The sequence below is a fragment of the Macaca mulatta genome, chromosome 10 (assembly GCF_049350105.2).
Source record: "Macaca mulatta isolate MMU2019108-1 chromosome 10, T2T-MMU8v2.0, whole genome shotgun sequence".
In the NCBI taxonomy this organism is placed as follows: domain Eukaryota; kingdom Metazoa; phylum Chordata; class Mammalia; order Primates; family Cercopithecidae; genus Macaca; species Macaca mulatta.
The window spans coordinates 75,101,160-75,119,350 of record NC_133415.1 but is presented as its reverse complement, the minus strand read 5'-3'; the positions used below and the strand labels follow the sequence as shown (position 1 = coordinate 75,119,350).

The 18,191-nt window shown below is 36.3% G+C and overlaps 1 protein-coding gene across 3 annotated transcripts in view; it reads left to right on the top strand.

Annotated features, from left to right (window-relative positions):
* The window catches only part of PLCB1 (phospholipase C beta 1), a 752,445-nt gene extending 734,616 nt beyond the window's left edge, over window positions 1–17,829 (top strand). For all 3 annotated transcript variants that reach the window (XM_015149373.3, NM_001257867.1, XM_028827440.2), the window contains 1 exon segment: window positions 14,549–17,829. Coding sequence is in view for 2 of the 3 variants with exons in the window: in NM_001257867.1 (NP_001244796.1) it covers window positions 14,549–14,776 (228 nt within the window). In the remaining variant the exon portion in view is untranslated.
* Window positions 17,830–18,191: the final 362 nt, after the last annotated feature.

Below are 18,191 nucleotides of genomic sequence, written 5' to 3'. Positions count from 1 at the left end.
TTTGAGTCGAGAAAGTGGTTGTAGCTAGGGCTCAAGTTGGGTAATTACTAATCCTTGGTTAATCTGAAAAGGAGTTAGCATAAAGGCATGCACCGATGAGGAGACTGATCTGAGCTGAGGCCCACACAAGGGCAGGACCCCTACAGGAAAAAGTCTTTGGAGATCCGAGACTTCCTGAGGACGCTGCTTCATGGGACTTCAGGTTCTCTGAGATGGTTGCTTGCACCATCTGCACTACTGACCTTGCTTCTAATGTGACTCAGTGTAAGAATTGAATTCATAATGTATGTTCAGTTCTTTCCTGTTGGTGGCATTCCACCTGATTGAAAAGAAATACATCCTTCATCTAAAAATAATTAGCCTTTGAATGGCCTTTTATCTCAATTGCCCAGAGGCCTTTTATTGATTTTTTTCAGGGTTTGTGTGGTTAAGAGAATGGGATTCTTCTGGTGGTGTCTTTCTTAGCCTCTCTGGAGTAGGCTGGCATGCACTTGCTCCTCATGTGCGGCTAAATCCGAAGCCACAAAGTAGTGACTTGACTCAGTTGGGCCTTTTATTGGACTCTTGGAATATGTTAAAATTGCTGAATTTGAGTGTTTTATACAAGAAATACAATTCCACTTGGCTACAGATTCCACTACTTCTCAATTGCCTTATACCAGATCTCATTCACAGATCTGTGTTTCTTGAGCCCCGTATATATTTGAGTTCAGAGACTCTGAAATTAATGTACATGTATTAACGATACATGTAAGGTCCTGGGAACAGTGCCTGCCACACAAGAAGCACTCCGTTAATTTTAATGTTACTATTACTATAGTAAATAATTATTTTATGGTTCTATATTTCCTTATTAGCAATTTACTAGGTTGGTTATAATCTGAGAGATTTTTTTTCTTTTTCTTTTAATCTATGATTTTTCCTTATTCCAGTTTTCCATTTGCTTGTCCTTTTTTATGGTATCTGATTCTTTACAGAACTATTCTGATTAAATTAGACTGTACTTAATGGAAAACAGAAAAACAACTAGCTGATCAAATAAACATTTCTTAAACTAAGAATAACACAGAGGGAGTGAAACACCAGGATTTTCCAAGTATGACAGACACAAAGAAAAGCCCGTGATGATTTGGAAATGTGCTGGGCTAATTGCAGCTGGTTGAGGGTTCTTGTTGCCTTCCACAAAACCGTACTGTATTGTTTAGAGGACAGCAGGTCAGTAAGACCCTGGCCACGGGACCCATCTTCAGCATCACTTTTCAATAAAAGACAATCCCTGATTATTTTGTGAAGGCAACTTTGAAATCCTGAACATGAAAGGAAAATACATTGGAATGTTTTGTTATTTTCCCCTCAACACACAAGAATATCAGGTTCCTGAGATCTTCACACATCCTGTTTTTACACAGTGAACATTTGGCCTGGAATGGTGGGGATGGAACCCTGGATGGGAGGCAAGAATTTTATTTATTTATTTATTTTGAGACGGCATCTCACTCTGTCACCCAGGCTGTAGTGCAGTGGCACCATCTTGGTTCACTGCAACCTCCGCCTCCCAGATTCAAGCGATTCTCGTGCCTCAGCCTCCCAGTAGCTGGGACTGCAGGCGCCGGCCATCACATGCAGCTAATTTTTTTAAAATTTATTTTTAGTAGAGATGGGATTTCACCACGTTGGCCAGGCTGGTCTCAAACTCCTGGCTTCAAGTGATCCACCCACCTCGGTCTCCCAAAGTGCTGGGATTACAGACGTGAGCCACTGCACCTGGCCAGGAGGCAAGAATTTAGTATTCAGATCTTGATTCTGCACTGAACCACTGGGATGGTAGGCTTTAGTCTCCTCACTTCCTGACTGATGGGACTTGATAAACAATGTGCTGAATGTTTACTCTCTCGAGATTATAAAACACGTCTCTTAAGCTTCCTTACCCCAGAGCACAGGATCTTCAAAGACTTAGAACATCTTTTGGTATTTCAAATATAATAGTAACTTTCTGTTTGACAAATGCCTTTGGGTTATTATCTTGATTATTTATCATTTTAGTAAAATCAAAATTGGTTTCCTAATTCACAATCATTTTTATGCCCAGCTGAGTCTTCCAAAAGAAAACATCTAACTAAACATAGAAAACTTCTAGGTCTTAATCACAGGCCCCTATAAGGAGAAAGTACTCCAGTGCTCACACAAAAAGTTCAAGACTGAGAACCCATGTATTAGCTGGACTGACGTGGCCTGCTGAGTAGCATAATTATTGTCCTAAATTGTAGTATAAGTTGCTTTTAGGGTAAGTGGCTTGGGTATGTATATAAAGCAATAAGAATTTTGCTCCTGGAAAATGGTAAACAACTCATTTCATGTCAAGGCCACAGAATTTAATGCATACTTTTGAAAGAAATTATAAGAGTCATGGGGGAAATGCAATAATAATACCATATCGCAGACACAAAACTTCACTGGCTTACAATAATAAACATTTATTTAGTTCATAAGATTGTGGGATTCAGCTGATCTTGGCTGAGTATGGCGGAGCTTAGCTGGACGTGTTCATCCATCTGTGGTTCCTTGCGGGTCAGGCAGGTGTCTCTGCTGATCTTGGCCATCTTACATCTCTGGGTATCAGTTGGATGTTGATGAATCTAGGATAATTTGGGGTATGTGACCGGGATGATTGAGGTGACTCAACTCTTTTCCTTGTGTTAAATCTTCTACTAGAGTAGTCCAAGCATGTTCTCATGGCATGCCATAGGAATAGGAGTGAAAGCTAATAAAGGCTTTTTTAAGCCTCTGCATGGACCATGCCTGCTAACATCCTATTAACCAATGTCATCACATGACCACATCATCTTCAAGGAATGGAGAAATAGACTCCACATCTCTCATAAGAGAAACTGAGAATAATAAAGCAAAGGCTCTGGATACAGGAGGAGCCATTTAATCCAGTCAATCTGCCACAGGGGAGAGAACTGACAGGGTCCTGGTCCTAGTTTTGCTACTAGCCAGCCATGTCCTTGAGAAAGACACTAACTTCTCTGGGCCACAGATTTTCACTAAATAAAAGAAAGGATTTGAGTATAATTACTAAAGTCGTTTTCAGAGACATCTAAGTCATGAAGGGTTTGACTATATAATTGTTAAGTGTTCCTTTTCCAGGTTCCTACAGTAATCTCTAGACACCTGTGAGATGATTAGAAATTTTGAAATATATTTCAGGACTCAGAGGAGGTATAAAAGCGTGGACTATGTTAGGAGTTTTCCTCTATGGCAGTTTCATGGAGTATATGCATATATAGAGGAGTTCACACCTAAGAACTATGTCAGAATGCATTTGGCTTTTGACTTGAAATAAAGTATAAAAAGGAAATTCATGTTAGGCACTGTGCTTGGTAAATCATATGGTCTCTAGCTTCTGTCTTTCCTCTTTTGTTGATTCAGTATTTGGATCTACTTAGAATTTTGCCTACCTTGTCCTTGACTCCTCCATCCTTCCTTTCTGGCACACTTAGCAACCCTCATTCTGCCCTTCACCCAATAGCCTCCAATGAACACTTTGAATCTAAATCTGACCATTAGCGTCTGAAGATACAAGATCTACAAAAGAATTGTTTAATATTCATCTAGACCCTGAAGTAATGTTGTTGAGGAAGGAAGAGGATGCACAAAAGGAGAAAATTGTTGGAAGACCTTTGTCTAAAGTGGTGCTGTTCACAGTGTGGTTCTTAGACCAGCAACAACAGCATCACCTTGGAGCTTGTTGGAAATGCAGAGTAGCATGCCCCATGCCAGATCTTCTGAATCAGAACCTGCATCTTAACAAAATCCCCAGGTGCTTTGTGTGTACATTATCTTGTCACTTTTAATGTGCATCCATCTGTGAAATTAGCCATAGATTATGAAAACAGAGTATGTGAGAATTGTAATCCCTCCATTGTAATCTATGGCTAATTCATGAAAGTAAATGTGTGATAATTTAGTTTTTATATATTAGAGTAGATTCAAAGTTGAGATTCATGTTTTCTATCACATCTACATACTTTCACTATATACCTATAGATTGTGTAGGGAAAAGGAAGTTACAGCTAGAGAGCTGTGTCTCCCCAGTGAATGTCATCTATTATATGTCCAATGGAGGAAGTGTTGAGAGCTTCTGCCCGAGATAAGGATAATGCTAAAGATATTAGCAGATTCCACAAGGCTCAATTTTTAAGTCTAATGTCCTTCATAAAGTATTCCCTGTATTACCTTAAGGCTACAGTACAGTCTTCATTTTCAGCATCCACACAATCCGTCTTATGTGTAGCACTCATTCAGTCCAATGTTTTATTTTCCCCACTTTCATTGCTTCTCACCTTGGAAGGATTTTGATTTCTTCAGTCACCACAACACCAAACAGAGCCTTGCATGAGTCAGAGTGTTCAAAATACCACTTATTGACAAATGCATCAAAATCAACAACAAACCAGAATATAGTCCCAAAAGAGAAATCCATCAAGTGCCATAACTGACCAAATAACGACTCAAATTAACTGGAAAGAACAAGGACTGGTTCATAGGCAGGGCTTTAGATGTTTTTTTTTGCATTAAGTCATTTTTCTCTCTTTTTAAAAATGAGGTTATACAATATTTATTAATAAGCAAATCAGAGTATGCTAAGCATTTAATATGTATGATCTTGTTTAAACCTTTTAACAGCCCAGGAAGATTGGTTTTATTATTCGTATTTTATGTATGAAACAGTTACAATTCCAGGAGATTAAATAAGCTGCACAAGGTCATATTTCATAAAATGCAAGCATTCTAAACCCTACGTGGAGAAAGAATCTTGCCTATCCCTAAGTGAATTGTCTACTTTGTGTAGATCTATGGCATCAGTTTAACTTATGTTGCCTTCTTAGCCCTGTGTAACAGGTTCTATTGCTAATAGGTATTTGTTCACAAGCTAAAAATTAATTTTAATATTATTTTGAAGAAAATATATTTAGGAAAATCTACCCAAAATATAGGCAGGCACCATACTCCAGCACCCAATAAAAAGCAGCAGTAATTGATTTCCATTGTGAATGGCCTGCGTTCTTCTACATTGGCATGAACTATCCAATTTACTACTGTTTATGTCTGGAGTATTTTCAACTTTGACTTAGAAATACACTGATCACCATTTCACTCCTTATCTTTAGATTTCAGTTGCCAATGGCAACCTTGAATTACAAAGTTGAACAAAAGCTGCATTTTACTTAAGTCGTTTGTAATTTTGAACTTGAGTTCATGTTTCCTAGGAGTTGTTTGTCTATAGGTGTCAGTCCTGCCCTTGGTTGCCGAGGACTCCAAACATTCTGAATTTGCTATGCCTCTGCTGGGACTCAGCGGGTTTTGTCAGTTTCTGAACAGTTTTTGCTTTAATTTATTGGAACTGGGTACTCAATTTACAGGGGTAATATGATTTGGAAACTGCCCTCACTCATGGGTTTCTGATTCGCTTTGTGGATGTTTTTCCTCAATGTGCTCCATGAATCATTTGCTTCCTTGCCGCCTCCGCAAGGTTGTGGATTGGGTTTTCCTAGTTCCCATTTCAAGGGTGGGCACCCCTGGCTCTATGCAGGGACTTCAGGTTCAGCATTCCAACACCCGGCATCCTGAGGCCTCCTCTTCCAATCTCTCCTAGTCCCGCAAAATGGAGAATCAACTCTGTTAACTGTGAGTTCCTTTGTTACTTCTGTGACTTAAGCATTTCTTTTCCTTATATTCAAACTCAGCTGTAAATATAAGTGAGTATGTATGTACTGTTTTATTTTGCCTTTTCCTATGTTTGGAATAGAAAAGGAAATTTTCAGTCAGCCATATTGACTCAAAGTCCTATGGCAATTTATTCGAAGGAAACTTAGTGGAAAACAAATAAACAAACAAAAACTGAAGTGGTTGGGATATAGCATGTGGTCCCATTTTCCCACATGTCACTTTCCAACAATGCTTGGGTAACCTAGCTAACCTTACTCTGTAAATTTCATATGATTCTGTTATTTTTATTCTTGAAGCAAACTTCATGAGATTATTCTAAAAATAAAATGAGGCCTTGCACATTTGCTCAGGATTAATTTTGAAACCATTCATTCTATGAATGTATTATTTTAATGTGTTTCCCATTGCTTTTAATATCCACTTAGCTAACTGATGAAGTTGAGGTTAAAATACTATAGTCCTTGCAGTAATTCTTGGTAAAATTGTCCTAGTCACTGTATCCCACATTCAGAGTTCTACATTTTTCTTTTTTGTATTTTATAAAAACTATATTAGATTTTGTTTTCATTTTAGAATGCTATTTTTATGCTAAAAATAAAATAATCACGTAACCATAAAAATGAGAAATAGAAAAAATAAAGATACTCATAATTCTAACACAGTTTATATTTTAGTGTTTCTTTTCAAAGTAGTTTTGTATTCTTTAAAAAATGGTCATAGTTATTATCACAGTACATATACAACTATAGGTAAACTTTTTCACTTATCACAATAATGTAATTATTTCTCCCTGTTTTCAAAGCCATTGGTTTATATTATTTGACTACATCACAGTTCTTTAAGTGAGAGCCTTATGATTTTTTACAGAAACACTTAAGTTTTATTCATGTTTTTGCTATTTCTTGGCTTGTTAGTTTTACTATTTTCCGAAATCTTTAGCAGTAAATTCCAGAATATTCTAAGCAAGATAATTACAGTACCGTATTATCATTCCTGCCTCTCAAAGGCTAGGAGATATATTTTTAAAGTGTTAAAAGACTATAAGGAATTAAATTTTAAGTATATGCAGCATGTATTTTACATTTCAAAATTGCTAAGAGATTAAATTTCAAATGTTCTCACTACAAAAAATGATAAGTATTTGAGGTGATAAATATGTTAATTGGATTTATTTAATTACTCCATGTTGTATTTATAAATCATGGCATCAGTCTGTACTACATAAATACATACAATTTTAAATTGTCAATTTTATTTATATATGTGTGTATGTACACACACATACACATACAAACACACACACACACCAGATGCTCCCAGAGAAGAAAAAGAATAAAATAATCAAAAAAGTCTACCGAGGAAACAAACTGAAACAAGTGATCCTATGTCTATATTCAAGGTAACATAACTATACAAAGAATAGAATTACTTTCAGTGAATTATAGCAGAATAATATAATTGTGCACACTTAGTGGGATATATCCGATGAATAAAAAGAACTTTAAAAAAGTCTCAAGCTTCATTTGCTTATTTTATTGACAGGTCATAATATTGAAACTATTTCTGTATATATTAATATAAAGCAAATAAATAAATATGCTAATGTTATCAGAAAGAAACCTTTTTAGGAAATGTATGCTTCAGTCTTTATGGGTGAAATGTCGTGATGCCTGAAATATTTTCAAATGACTCAGCAAAAAATGTAGAGATAGACAATACATAATGCATATGTGGCAAAACATTGAAATTAAGGTAGTTTTCACAGGCTGGCTTTGTTTTGTTTTATTTTTTGGTTGCCTTGCCTGTACAAACAATGCTAAAACAATGCTATTTTTCATGTACAAAAATGAATATCTTAGTGTGTTCATTCTTATATGTTGGTGGTTTTGTTTCTATAGACCGAATTCCCAAAATTGGAGTTGCTGGGTTACAAGCCTATGTTTGCCTTCTTATACATTTTGTCAAATTATTGCCCAATGTTTCAGTGTCAATTTCTCAGAATGTTATTGCTTCTTTAAGAGAAATTTATTTTAAATTTAATGAATTAAATTAAATTAATCAATGTAATAAATGCCCCTTGAAAAGGTATTGTGGTATTGCATTTCTGATTGTTAACGAGATGCTTTCATCTATATTTCAAATATATATATTTGTATTGTACTTCTTTTGTATTGTACATATATTCTTTGTATTGTATTTCTTTTCCTATGAATTGCTTTATTTATGCTCATTTTTCAGAGAAATGGATTATTTTCATCTAGATAAAAATATCTATGTTTTTCTTTCTTATGTTGTTCTGTCTTGCTTAAAAAGATCTCTGTACCCCATGATTATACAGTTATTCACAATTACAATTACACTTTTGGCACATTCTCCTAGACAGAAGTAAATAACCATCCTAAGATTGTTATTGGCTTTATATTTTATATTATAAAATAGTATATATTACACATAATATATATAGTATATGTAATATACATAATATAAATATTAATATATGTAATATGTGTAATATATTATATTAATAGAATATATTATTATATAATATAGTATGTTATATTTATATTATAAAATATAACATATTTGTATATTAATATATTAATATTTATATTATAAAATACATTGGCTTTATACTTTGTATTAAGATCTTTCATAGACTTCATTGGGCAAAATGACCTGAGTTGGACTGTGGAATTCCAAATTTTGAAAACCTTGCAAATATCTGTCTGCACATTCTCCAGCTGCGTTTTTTTTTAAGTTTTCTCAGTTCCTCTGTTATTCCATTGTAGCTTATTGTTCTCTGGTTTCAATTTGTTTCCTTAGGAAATTGGTTTGATTGTCTCTGATTCATAACTCAGTAACCTGTCTTATATTTATGCCACGTTTATGTTATACTGGGTTTTGTTTGTTTGTTTTCTGATTGTAAGCTAACCTTCAAGAGTAACTTTGCTTGCTCCTTGGTCTTCACTTATGTTTATGCATCTAAAAGCTTTCCTTAACTAGATCAAATCTCTGCCTTTTTAAAAAGACAGGTGAAAAGAATGTCAGAGTCAGAAAAGCATCCCAAGTACAAAAATATTTGATAACATAGGCAGAATTGAATACATTTGAACTTGACTGTATTGCCTTTTCCTGCTTAACTACCCAGAGTTCACAAAAATGACTAGTGGGCAATATCTTTTGAAAATCAAGTTAACTGAGAAATTTAGAATTTGAGCCTGACTAGTCAAATTGAAGAACTGGGCCTATAATAAAACAAACTCTGGCAACACTCTTCTTTATTAATATCTGAGTATAATAATTGTTATTATAATTTAAGATGAGTTGTTACTCATCTTAAATTTAAAGGTTAAAGTCAATCATGTTCTTTCCTCTTTCTTGTTCATAAGACCTCAAAAAGAGGTCTTATCAACTTAAGATCAAACAAACTCATGTTTGACAATGTTATGCGAGAAAGGCTCCAAGGCATAGCCTACAAAATCACATGTATCTTGAAAGTCTATCTGTCCTGTGGTGATTTTTTCCCCATGAATATGCTTTGAGACCACAATAATGAAAGGATGGGGCCTACTGAGTTAGCTTTGAGACCACAATAATGAAAGGATGGGGCCTGCTGAGTTAGCTTATGAGTATTTTATGGGGCCAGGCCACATAATAAGACTCCTTTCTGTTCCCCTCACTCGAAGTTATGGCCATAATACTGCTGCCTAACAACCAACCACAAAAGTCAGTAGTAAAACAATAAGCATTTGCTAAGTTGATGAGTCTATGGAGTGGTTCTGGTCTGAACCAGGCTCACCTGATCTCAGTAGGCTTGCTCATGTCTGTGTTTAGCTGGTGGTCAGCTAGGGGCGAGCTGGTTTAGAATAGCTTCACTTTTGTATCTGATAGTTAATTGAAGTGATGGAAAAGGTATAATAACTGAGCCATGTGTCTCCTCTTCTGGCAAGCTAGGCTGAGCTTGTTCACATGATGGCTGAGTAAACTTCTAACTGTGAGAGCAGAAGCACACAAGGCCTTGTGAGGTCTGGACTCAGAACAGCATATACTTTTGACACATTCTCCTAGACAGAACCAAATAACAAGGCCTCCCCAGATTCAAGAAGAAGAGAAATCCACTCCATTCTTTGCTAGGATGGGATGAGCTGCAAAGTCACACCACTAAGGTTATGATTACAAGGAGGGGTGAAGAATTACTGCCATTTGCACAACTGATCTACCATTCACACCTAACACACTGTTTCACTTGCACAGAATAAAAAATTCAACACATATTAGAGTACAAAACCTAGAATGTGGCAATTAGATAGGATGATGCTGAACCCCAGAACAGAGGCAATCAAGAGGAAGCCTTGGTGATCTGTGGAGGACCATCTAAGCCTAGGATTGTGGGGAAGGAAAATTAGGAAAGATCTAAACTGGAATTCCACAGTTGGACCTCACTTCTGGAGTCCCCTGGTTAAAGCCAGATTTAAATCTGCTAGGGGGAAGGTTGTAAATTCTCCATGAGCCCAGTGGCGCTGACAAATGTGATTTGAATTGATTGCCAACAACAAACTCAGGTTCTTACATGAAGATGTGGATTTCTGATTTCAATTTTCAATCTGACAAGCATCAGCTAGAACCGAGTTGTTCGTACCCCCTTTAGACAGTGCCTGTCATCTCTAGCTCTTCAGAACCCCCACGACCCCCACTTTCTTGCACACAGCCTGATGAAAATGTGTAATGAAAATAAGAAGCCTGGCCCCTGTAAACACCTGAGTTTGCAACCCTTGGTCTGGAATAGCTCTAGACCACTGAAGGATGGGCCTTTGTTGGAATGGAGCCAGAATTACCCTGTATTCTTTTCATATTTTCTTACAATGAACAAGTATTTAGTTTTTAAGAAGAAAAAGCAAAAGCTCTAACTTGGAATGTAATAAATACAATTTTGAAATTAATTCATTAACAATTGAACGGCTTTTTAAAAAGTGTGAAATATATGGCACTTAATATGTCATGAGGCAGTGACTTAGTTTAGAATATGATAAAATCTACTACTAGCCCATGATAAAAGTCTACTAAAGTTATAACTTAGCCACAACTGGGTCAATTATTATAAATTCTTAAAAATCATTATCAAAATTAAATTACTGAAATGTAAGTTTTTCTTAGAATTAAATTATTAAAAATGTTAAAAATCATTGGTTTAGGTATTTGACATTTTCTTGTATTTTACTTCTTTTTTTAATAATTAAAGAAATAGCACTTATTAAGCACTATGGGGTCTTGTCCACCAATGAGCATTAACCTAAGAGAAATTTTCTGCTAGGTCAGGTACAATATATCCATAGCTGAGGGTCCCCCAGTCCAACCTATAAGAGAACAGCAATTTGTTTTCTTAAAACAGGGTTACTTGCTTTTCTCCCTTCCCTATCTTCCTTGGAAACACATGTGTTACTGAATTAAAACTGAGGTGAGTTGATGATGAGGTCTGAATGGTAGTAAATGGAAGCTGTCAAACACCAGGCTAAGATTTCACTTGTGCAAAAGAGTGTGACATTGTAAAAACCCCCACTTCCTTCTAAATTGTTGGAACAGCAGGGAAAGAACTGGCAGTTGTCTTCTTCCTGTTTGATGCTCCAGTGACTCATATGTGCTGACACGAAGAGCAGGGCCCTGTACAAGGTGCTCCGTCATAGCCACATGAGTCCAGGGCCCTGAGCGCCCCCTCACAGCGTGTTTCCTCCTCAGCTTATAAGAATTTATGTGCTAGCAAATAGATTCGTAAACACCCCACATTTTACATTTGGGGAGAATAGTTGATTTTCAATACTCAGTCTAAGCCATTTTTACCAGATACCACTTTTATTTTTCTTTTATTTTCTATTTTTATTTTTTATTTTTATTTTTCTTTGATATTTAAATAATATTTATAAATTTTTTGAAATTTCAACTTTTGTTTTAGATTCAGAAGGTACATGTACAGGTTTGTAATATGAGTACATTGTGTGTTGCTGAGGTTTGAGATATGAATGATCCTGTCACACAGATAATGAACATAGTACCCAGCAATTAGTTTTTCAAGCCTTGTCCCCGACTCCTCTCCCCACTCTATTAGTCCCCAGTGTCCATCATTCCCATATTTATGTCCATGAATACCCAATGTTTAGCTCCCACTTATAAGTGAGAATGTGTGGTATTTGGTTTTCTGTCCCTACATTAATTTGCTTAGGATAATGGCCTCCAGCTGCATCCATGTTGCTGCAAAGGATATGATTTCATTCTTTTTGTGGCTGCCTACTATTCCATGTTATATATGTACCATATTTTCTTTATGCGTCCACCATTAATGGGTACGTAGGTTGATTTAATGTCTTCGCTATTATGAATAATGCTATGATAAACATATGAGTGCATGTCACACACCTTTTGATGTGAAAAAAAAAAAAGTCATTTGAACTAGATCCATAATCCATTATCTGAGATTCTTGGGGCCTGTTTTTCAGAATTTTAACTTTTCTGATTTTAGAAAGGCAATGTGATGCATATACCATGAGCATAACACTTCAGGGAGACCTGAGTAATCCTCAAAATCAAACAAATTAATATGTCTGCAGTTAAGTTCATGAATAGTCATATGACAGGGGATACATGAAATTATACATATTTTATGTATCAGTACCATCCCAATATCAGTTCATGTCAAGGAGTTTGCCACAAATTTGCAAGGAAAAAAAAGAAAATTTCTGGATTTCAGAACTTTGGGATAGATAAGGGATTGCTTAATATAAATTAAATAATTTAGTATTGGCAAAATGTATGTGGCACAGAAGTGAGAGTGAAAGGAGTTGAACTAAAGAAGATGTTCCCAAGCTGCTGTCACTGTCTAGAAGGAGGCTAAGACTCAGAGAGACAGATGCCCTGGGGACTGGCTTCACCCTGGCATTCCAGGGATCAGAACAAGCCCCAGAGGCTGCCCTGACAACTGCAGATGGAGGATGCACAGCCAAGATCAAGATAAAAAGTAGAAATGGGGGCTGAGAGTAGAACCAGACAGGGAGCTATCAGAGTGGCCAAAGCAGATCAACCACGTTGGCATCCCTCAAGAACTGTTGAGAAACGCAGGAGCTCAGGCCCCACTCAGGCCTCCTAGTCGGACAGAATCAAGATCAAAATTCCAGATGATTTGTGTGCATCTTAAAGTTTGAAAAGCAGGGAGGAAAAGTCCAGGTGTTAAGGCCATATCTTAAAAATTGCCTCCAAGCTAATAAGGAGGTATGGGGGAAACATTTAACCTTACACGGTGTTTCAAGGATTATTCTCTCTGCTCACCAATTGATAAACAGAGATAATTTTCTTTAAAATTCAAGGTCTTCTTTTGGACTCAGCACAGCACAGCTCCCTAGCAGACATCACTCCCTGCTGCCCTGCTTCTCTCCCTGTCTACCAGAGAATCCCAGTTTTTAATGCTATTTTATGACTGAGACATCCACGTAAGTCTCCATTTGAAGAAAGGCTTCCAGGACTTTAAAACATCTGCAAATTCTCCAGGGCATAAAATAGACACATTAAAAGACAGTTTAAAGGGTAGCTAGAATGGTTTACAAGGCAAATAAAAATTAGAATGAAAAATGAATCAAAATAAAGGGGTGGCAAAAGCGGTCAAAATAAAATTTCAAGTTGGATACATGAGTTTGTTTACTTTGTGAAAATGCATCGAGCTGCTCCTTAGACCCCAGCATTGGCTTCCCAGCCTCTGACTAAAGCTGCACATCCCAAAGTCCACTCCACACTACTCTGTCTACTCTACTCAGCTTCTTAGCTTCCCCTAGCCAGGTTCATGGCTGACCTTGGAACGCTCACCTATCAATATTTTTCAACCCCTAAATGTAAACTTTGGATCGTTTTACTTTTTATATTTTTTTAAATAATTTTATTTTATTTATAGTTTTCTGATACCTTTTTCTCTTTTTCTGTCCTTTTTTTTTTTTTTTTTTTTGAGAGGGAGTCTCACTGTCGCCCAGACTGGAGTGCAGTGGCGTGATCTCAGCTCACTGCAACTTCTGCCTCCTGGGTTCAAGTGATTCTCCTGCCCCAGCCTCCCAAGTAGCTGGGATTACAGGCACACACCACCATACCCAGCTAATGTATTGTATTTTAGTAGAGATGGTGTTTCACCATGTTGGCCAGCGTGGTCTCAAACTCCTGACCTCAAGCAATCCACCTGCCTCAGCCTCCCAAAGTGCTGGGATTACAGGTGTGAACCACCACGCCCAGCCTCTGACACCTTTTTCAAAAGACCCACGTGTGTGTGTGTGTGTGTGTGCATTTGTAGATACCATTATTCATCTGATTCTGAGTCTTAAGCCTTATTGTGCCACACATAACTTGAAGTTGACTTTCAGCTACAGACAAATGACGTGTCCAACTAAACTTTGTTACATCTGCTCTGTAGTTGAATGATATTTTCAGTTGATATATTCATCGGCCCCCTTTGTATATCTCTTTCAGAGAGTTTCTATGGGAGTGGGTATAGAAACATAAACAACCTCCCCTTCCCGAGTCCAAGTGATATCATTGTTCAGTTCCCACCTATGAGTGAGGGGGGAGGGATTGCATTGGGAGTTATACCTGATGTAAATGACGAGTTGATGGGTGCTGACGAGTTGATGGGTGCAGCACGCCAACATGGCACAAGTATACATATGTAACAAACCTGCACGTTATGCATATGTACCCTAGAACTTAAAGTATAATAATAAAAAATAATAATAATTTAAAAAAAAAGAAACATAAACAACCTCAAGTCATCTCCCCTCTTGATGTCTCCCAGCTGCAGGTGGAGCTGGAGCAAGAATACCAAGACAAATTCAAAAGACTGCCCCTCGAGATTTTGGAATTCGTGCAGGAAGCCATGAAAGGAAAGATCAGTGAAGACAGCAATCACGGTTCTGCCCCTCTCTCCCTGTCCTCAGACCCTGGAAAAGTGAACCACAAGACTCCCTCCAGTGAGGAGCTGGGAGGAGACATCCCAGGAAAAGAATTTGATACTCCTCTGTGAATGCTCCTGCCAGGCCTTCAGAAATTGCATGGCCACTCCAGCGACATCGGACTCTCTCTTATTACAAAGATCACTGCCCAGGACCATCTTCCCAAGAAGCATCCCTTAGCCTAAAATCCACACCAAAGGGAGAGTTCCAGAGGAATCCATGAAGAAGTCCCATGCCCAGGCTCCATGTGTCATGTGGAAACCTCTGCAGGTCTACTAGTAAAGAATGCATGTATGTGAGATTTTTGTTTTCTTTCCAATAGTAAATTCAAAGCAAGCAACTCGCAGGCTCCATGGAACTTTTAATGAAGGACAGTGTCTTCTTTGAAGAAAATCGAGCTCATGTTTTTATTCGAAGCTCTGGTGTAAAGTATTTCAAAGTCATAGAAATAGTTTGAGAAATGCATAGCATTATTTAACACTATTGAACAGCCTACTTTGAGTATTTTTTTTTCTAACTGCCCCTCAACTACCATTATCTTCAAGTCAACGTGCATATTACATTGTTTCATCCTTCGCTTTGCAAGCACCAGTGACTTGCAGTTTGCTAATTTATTTATCATAGAGTCATCAATGTATTTGTTGCTGACATGGTTTTATTAGATACCGTAGTGATTCAAATACGTTTGTTTTCTATTTGGAAAAAAAAAAATCACTTGACTGTATCCTTGCCCAGTGAAGCCATCCCAAGACTTAGCAATATGGATTGTACATTTGGCTGCATCAACAAGTCAGCCACACACTTCCAGGCAGTGTGCTGTTTGCATTGACTATTTGCACTCAGAGTCTGGGTATTCATTGGTTTTTCGCCTGAAATGATCAAATAACTACAAATGGTCTGTTGAATAAAAATAGTTGAGCTGACATATGTTAAGCAGATATTCAATCAGAGTGAACAGGTTCCAGTGGTTATTTTGTTGTTTGACATTTTTTATGGTTCATTTATTTTTAATATAGAGAGGGAGATTGAATATTTATCTAGAGAATACAAAGACTCACATGTAAATGATAGGTATTATCTCCATGTATATATGTACCCACTTAGTCATGTAAGTGCATATACACATACACACACACATAAGTGTAGATATGTGTTTATTAATTGACAATGACCCAAATCTCTTCCACAAGACTTAAAACCAAAATCAGGGACAAATGGATAGAGAAGAAAAGGGTCAAACATCTAGATTACATGGATGTTAAATTATATGGAGATGCTAAGAAATAATTGATGGAGCCATTGATGCAAACTGAAGTAGATTTAGAACTTATTATATGTATTTGATTTATATTTTGCAAGATCAAAAATTAAATGTTAAGCATCAGATTTTAAGCTTGTTTTAATGGTCAAAAAATTAGGACAGAAATAGGGACATTTATTAGAATCTTCCATAATTTTTAAGTCTGAAACATTTCTATTTTATTCTAACATAAAAAAACTTTCATTATATATTTACTAAGTACATTTAATTCACTTAACTGTGTCTTTACAAGTTCCTATTTTAGGTGGCATAAGAGAAACAAATTACATCAAGGTAAAACTGATCAAAAGCATGATTGAAAGTTCTGAAAAAAGAAAAACAATAATGTATAGAAAAATGTAACTTAGAAAGTAACACATGAGTATTGAAGTTAAAACCCAGAAGCCAGATGATCACAGTTTTATTTTACTTTAAAATAAACCTGTCTGATTGTAGCTTAGCGAAATATCTTAAAACGCAAAAACCAGTTGTGTCCTGAAAATTGTGTTTCAAGAATTTAATATTTTTATGAAAATTATTTTATTTAACTTTAAGCAATAACTAGAAATCACAATTAAATTTTAATCAAAATGAAGGCTTAGTTCAAACATAAGGAAACAGTGTTTGATTAAAAAAACACATCTAGTAAGACGCAAGGGGAAAATCACATCCTCTTTGGAGATTATTATATTTTGATCTGAAGGGTTTGGGGTGTTCATTAGACACTTAATAAAACTTCCACTGAAAAAGAAATCTTTTGTAAATCATTCTACTTTTGCACTTTGAAAGAAAGGCATTAATCATAAAGAAGCGAGAACGGTCAAAATCGAATGCTGCATTTTTATAAACAAAATTACAGACTGTCTGAAATTACAGAAGAATGAACTAATAATAGCATTCATAACCAAACACAATGGTGATTATTGCAGAACATCGTATCACATTTTAGTCCAGAGATAGAATAAAGTTGAATAACCTTGACTTACACAAAACTGTTTTGGTAGTTGGATTTCATTATCTTAGTGAATTTAGTCATTTTACAATATGTTTGTATTTGGCCATTTACTGTAATCACATTTTTATATCTGTACAATGACACTTTTTGCAGTTGTGGGGTAGTGTGTAACACTGTCCATCTTGCATCATTGAAACTACTACAATGATACTATCATTTAATAATATTAATATTACTTGAAATAGACTAAGATAAAGAAAAGGGGTCTGTATGATGTGCAGTTTTGTGCCTTTATGTATTTGCCTTGTTGTTTGTTGAATGTGTGAAAATCTGTACTGTGGTTTTTCCTATAATAGAGAGTAGAGCTGTGTATTAAATTAGACTGTGTCTCTCTGATACCTGTACACTACTGAGAATAGCATGGTTTTGGCCATGTATACCAATTTTCAAAGTTCTAATGACATGCCATGTGTTTTTGGTTTTTTACATTTCATTTTAAAATTTGAGTATCACCACACATTAATTAATACTCCTGTAGTAGATAAGCTGTCTTTAAATAATTCCAAAAAAAGGGCCATTGCTTGCATTACTTTGAATTTAATGTTGCGCTTGTGCACTGTATTAATATTGTTTGTGATGGATTGGACATTGTGATTCTTGCCTTTTAAGAAGAAAAAAAGATAGGACAAAGTATTTGAAGCTCTTAAAATGTACATATTTTGGTTCTTCTATCTCAAATTATTTAAAATGCATAATTCACATTTTTGTAATAATTCTATGCAATTTTGTGGCATGATGTTTCTTCCACTTGTAATTTTATGTGCTTTCATCACAAATCCAAAGGAAACAATAAAAATTTCTTAACACAATCCAGCTGTTATTTCTTGGTGTCAGAGCCAACCTTCTTTTGACAGGGAAAGTGGTGGGAGCAGACATAATGCCAGTCTTTAGGGCCATCGTGCCCATTCTGACAGGGCACATCTATGCCCGTAAAGGATATTGGGTGTGCCAGAGGACACAGTGTTCATTGCTGTCATTCTGCCACCCTCCATCCAGGAGTGGCATTACACTTGCCATTGTTTCCATAATGGAGACCCTCTCTTCCTTCCTCTCTTCCTTCCTTTCTCTCTGTCTTCCTTGACCAAAGTTAAGCAAAGCAAAACGGTCAAAGGTTTTTTGGCAAATAGTTGCAGTGACAAGAATTGACAGAGCACTTGATGTAAATGTTCTT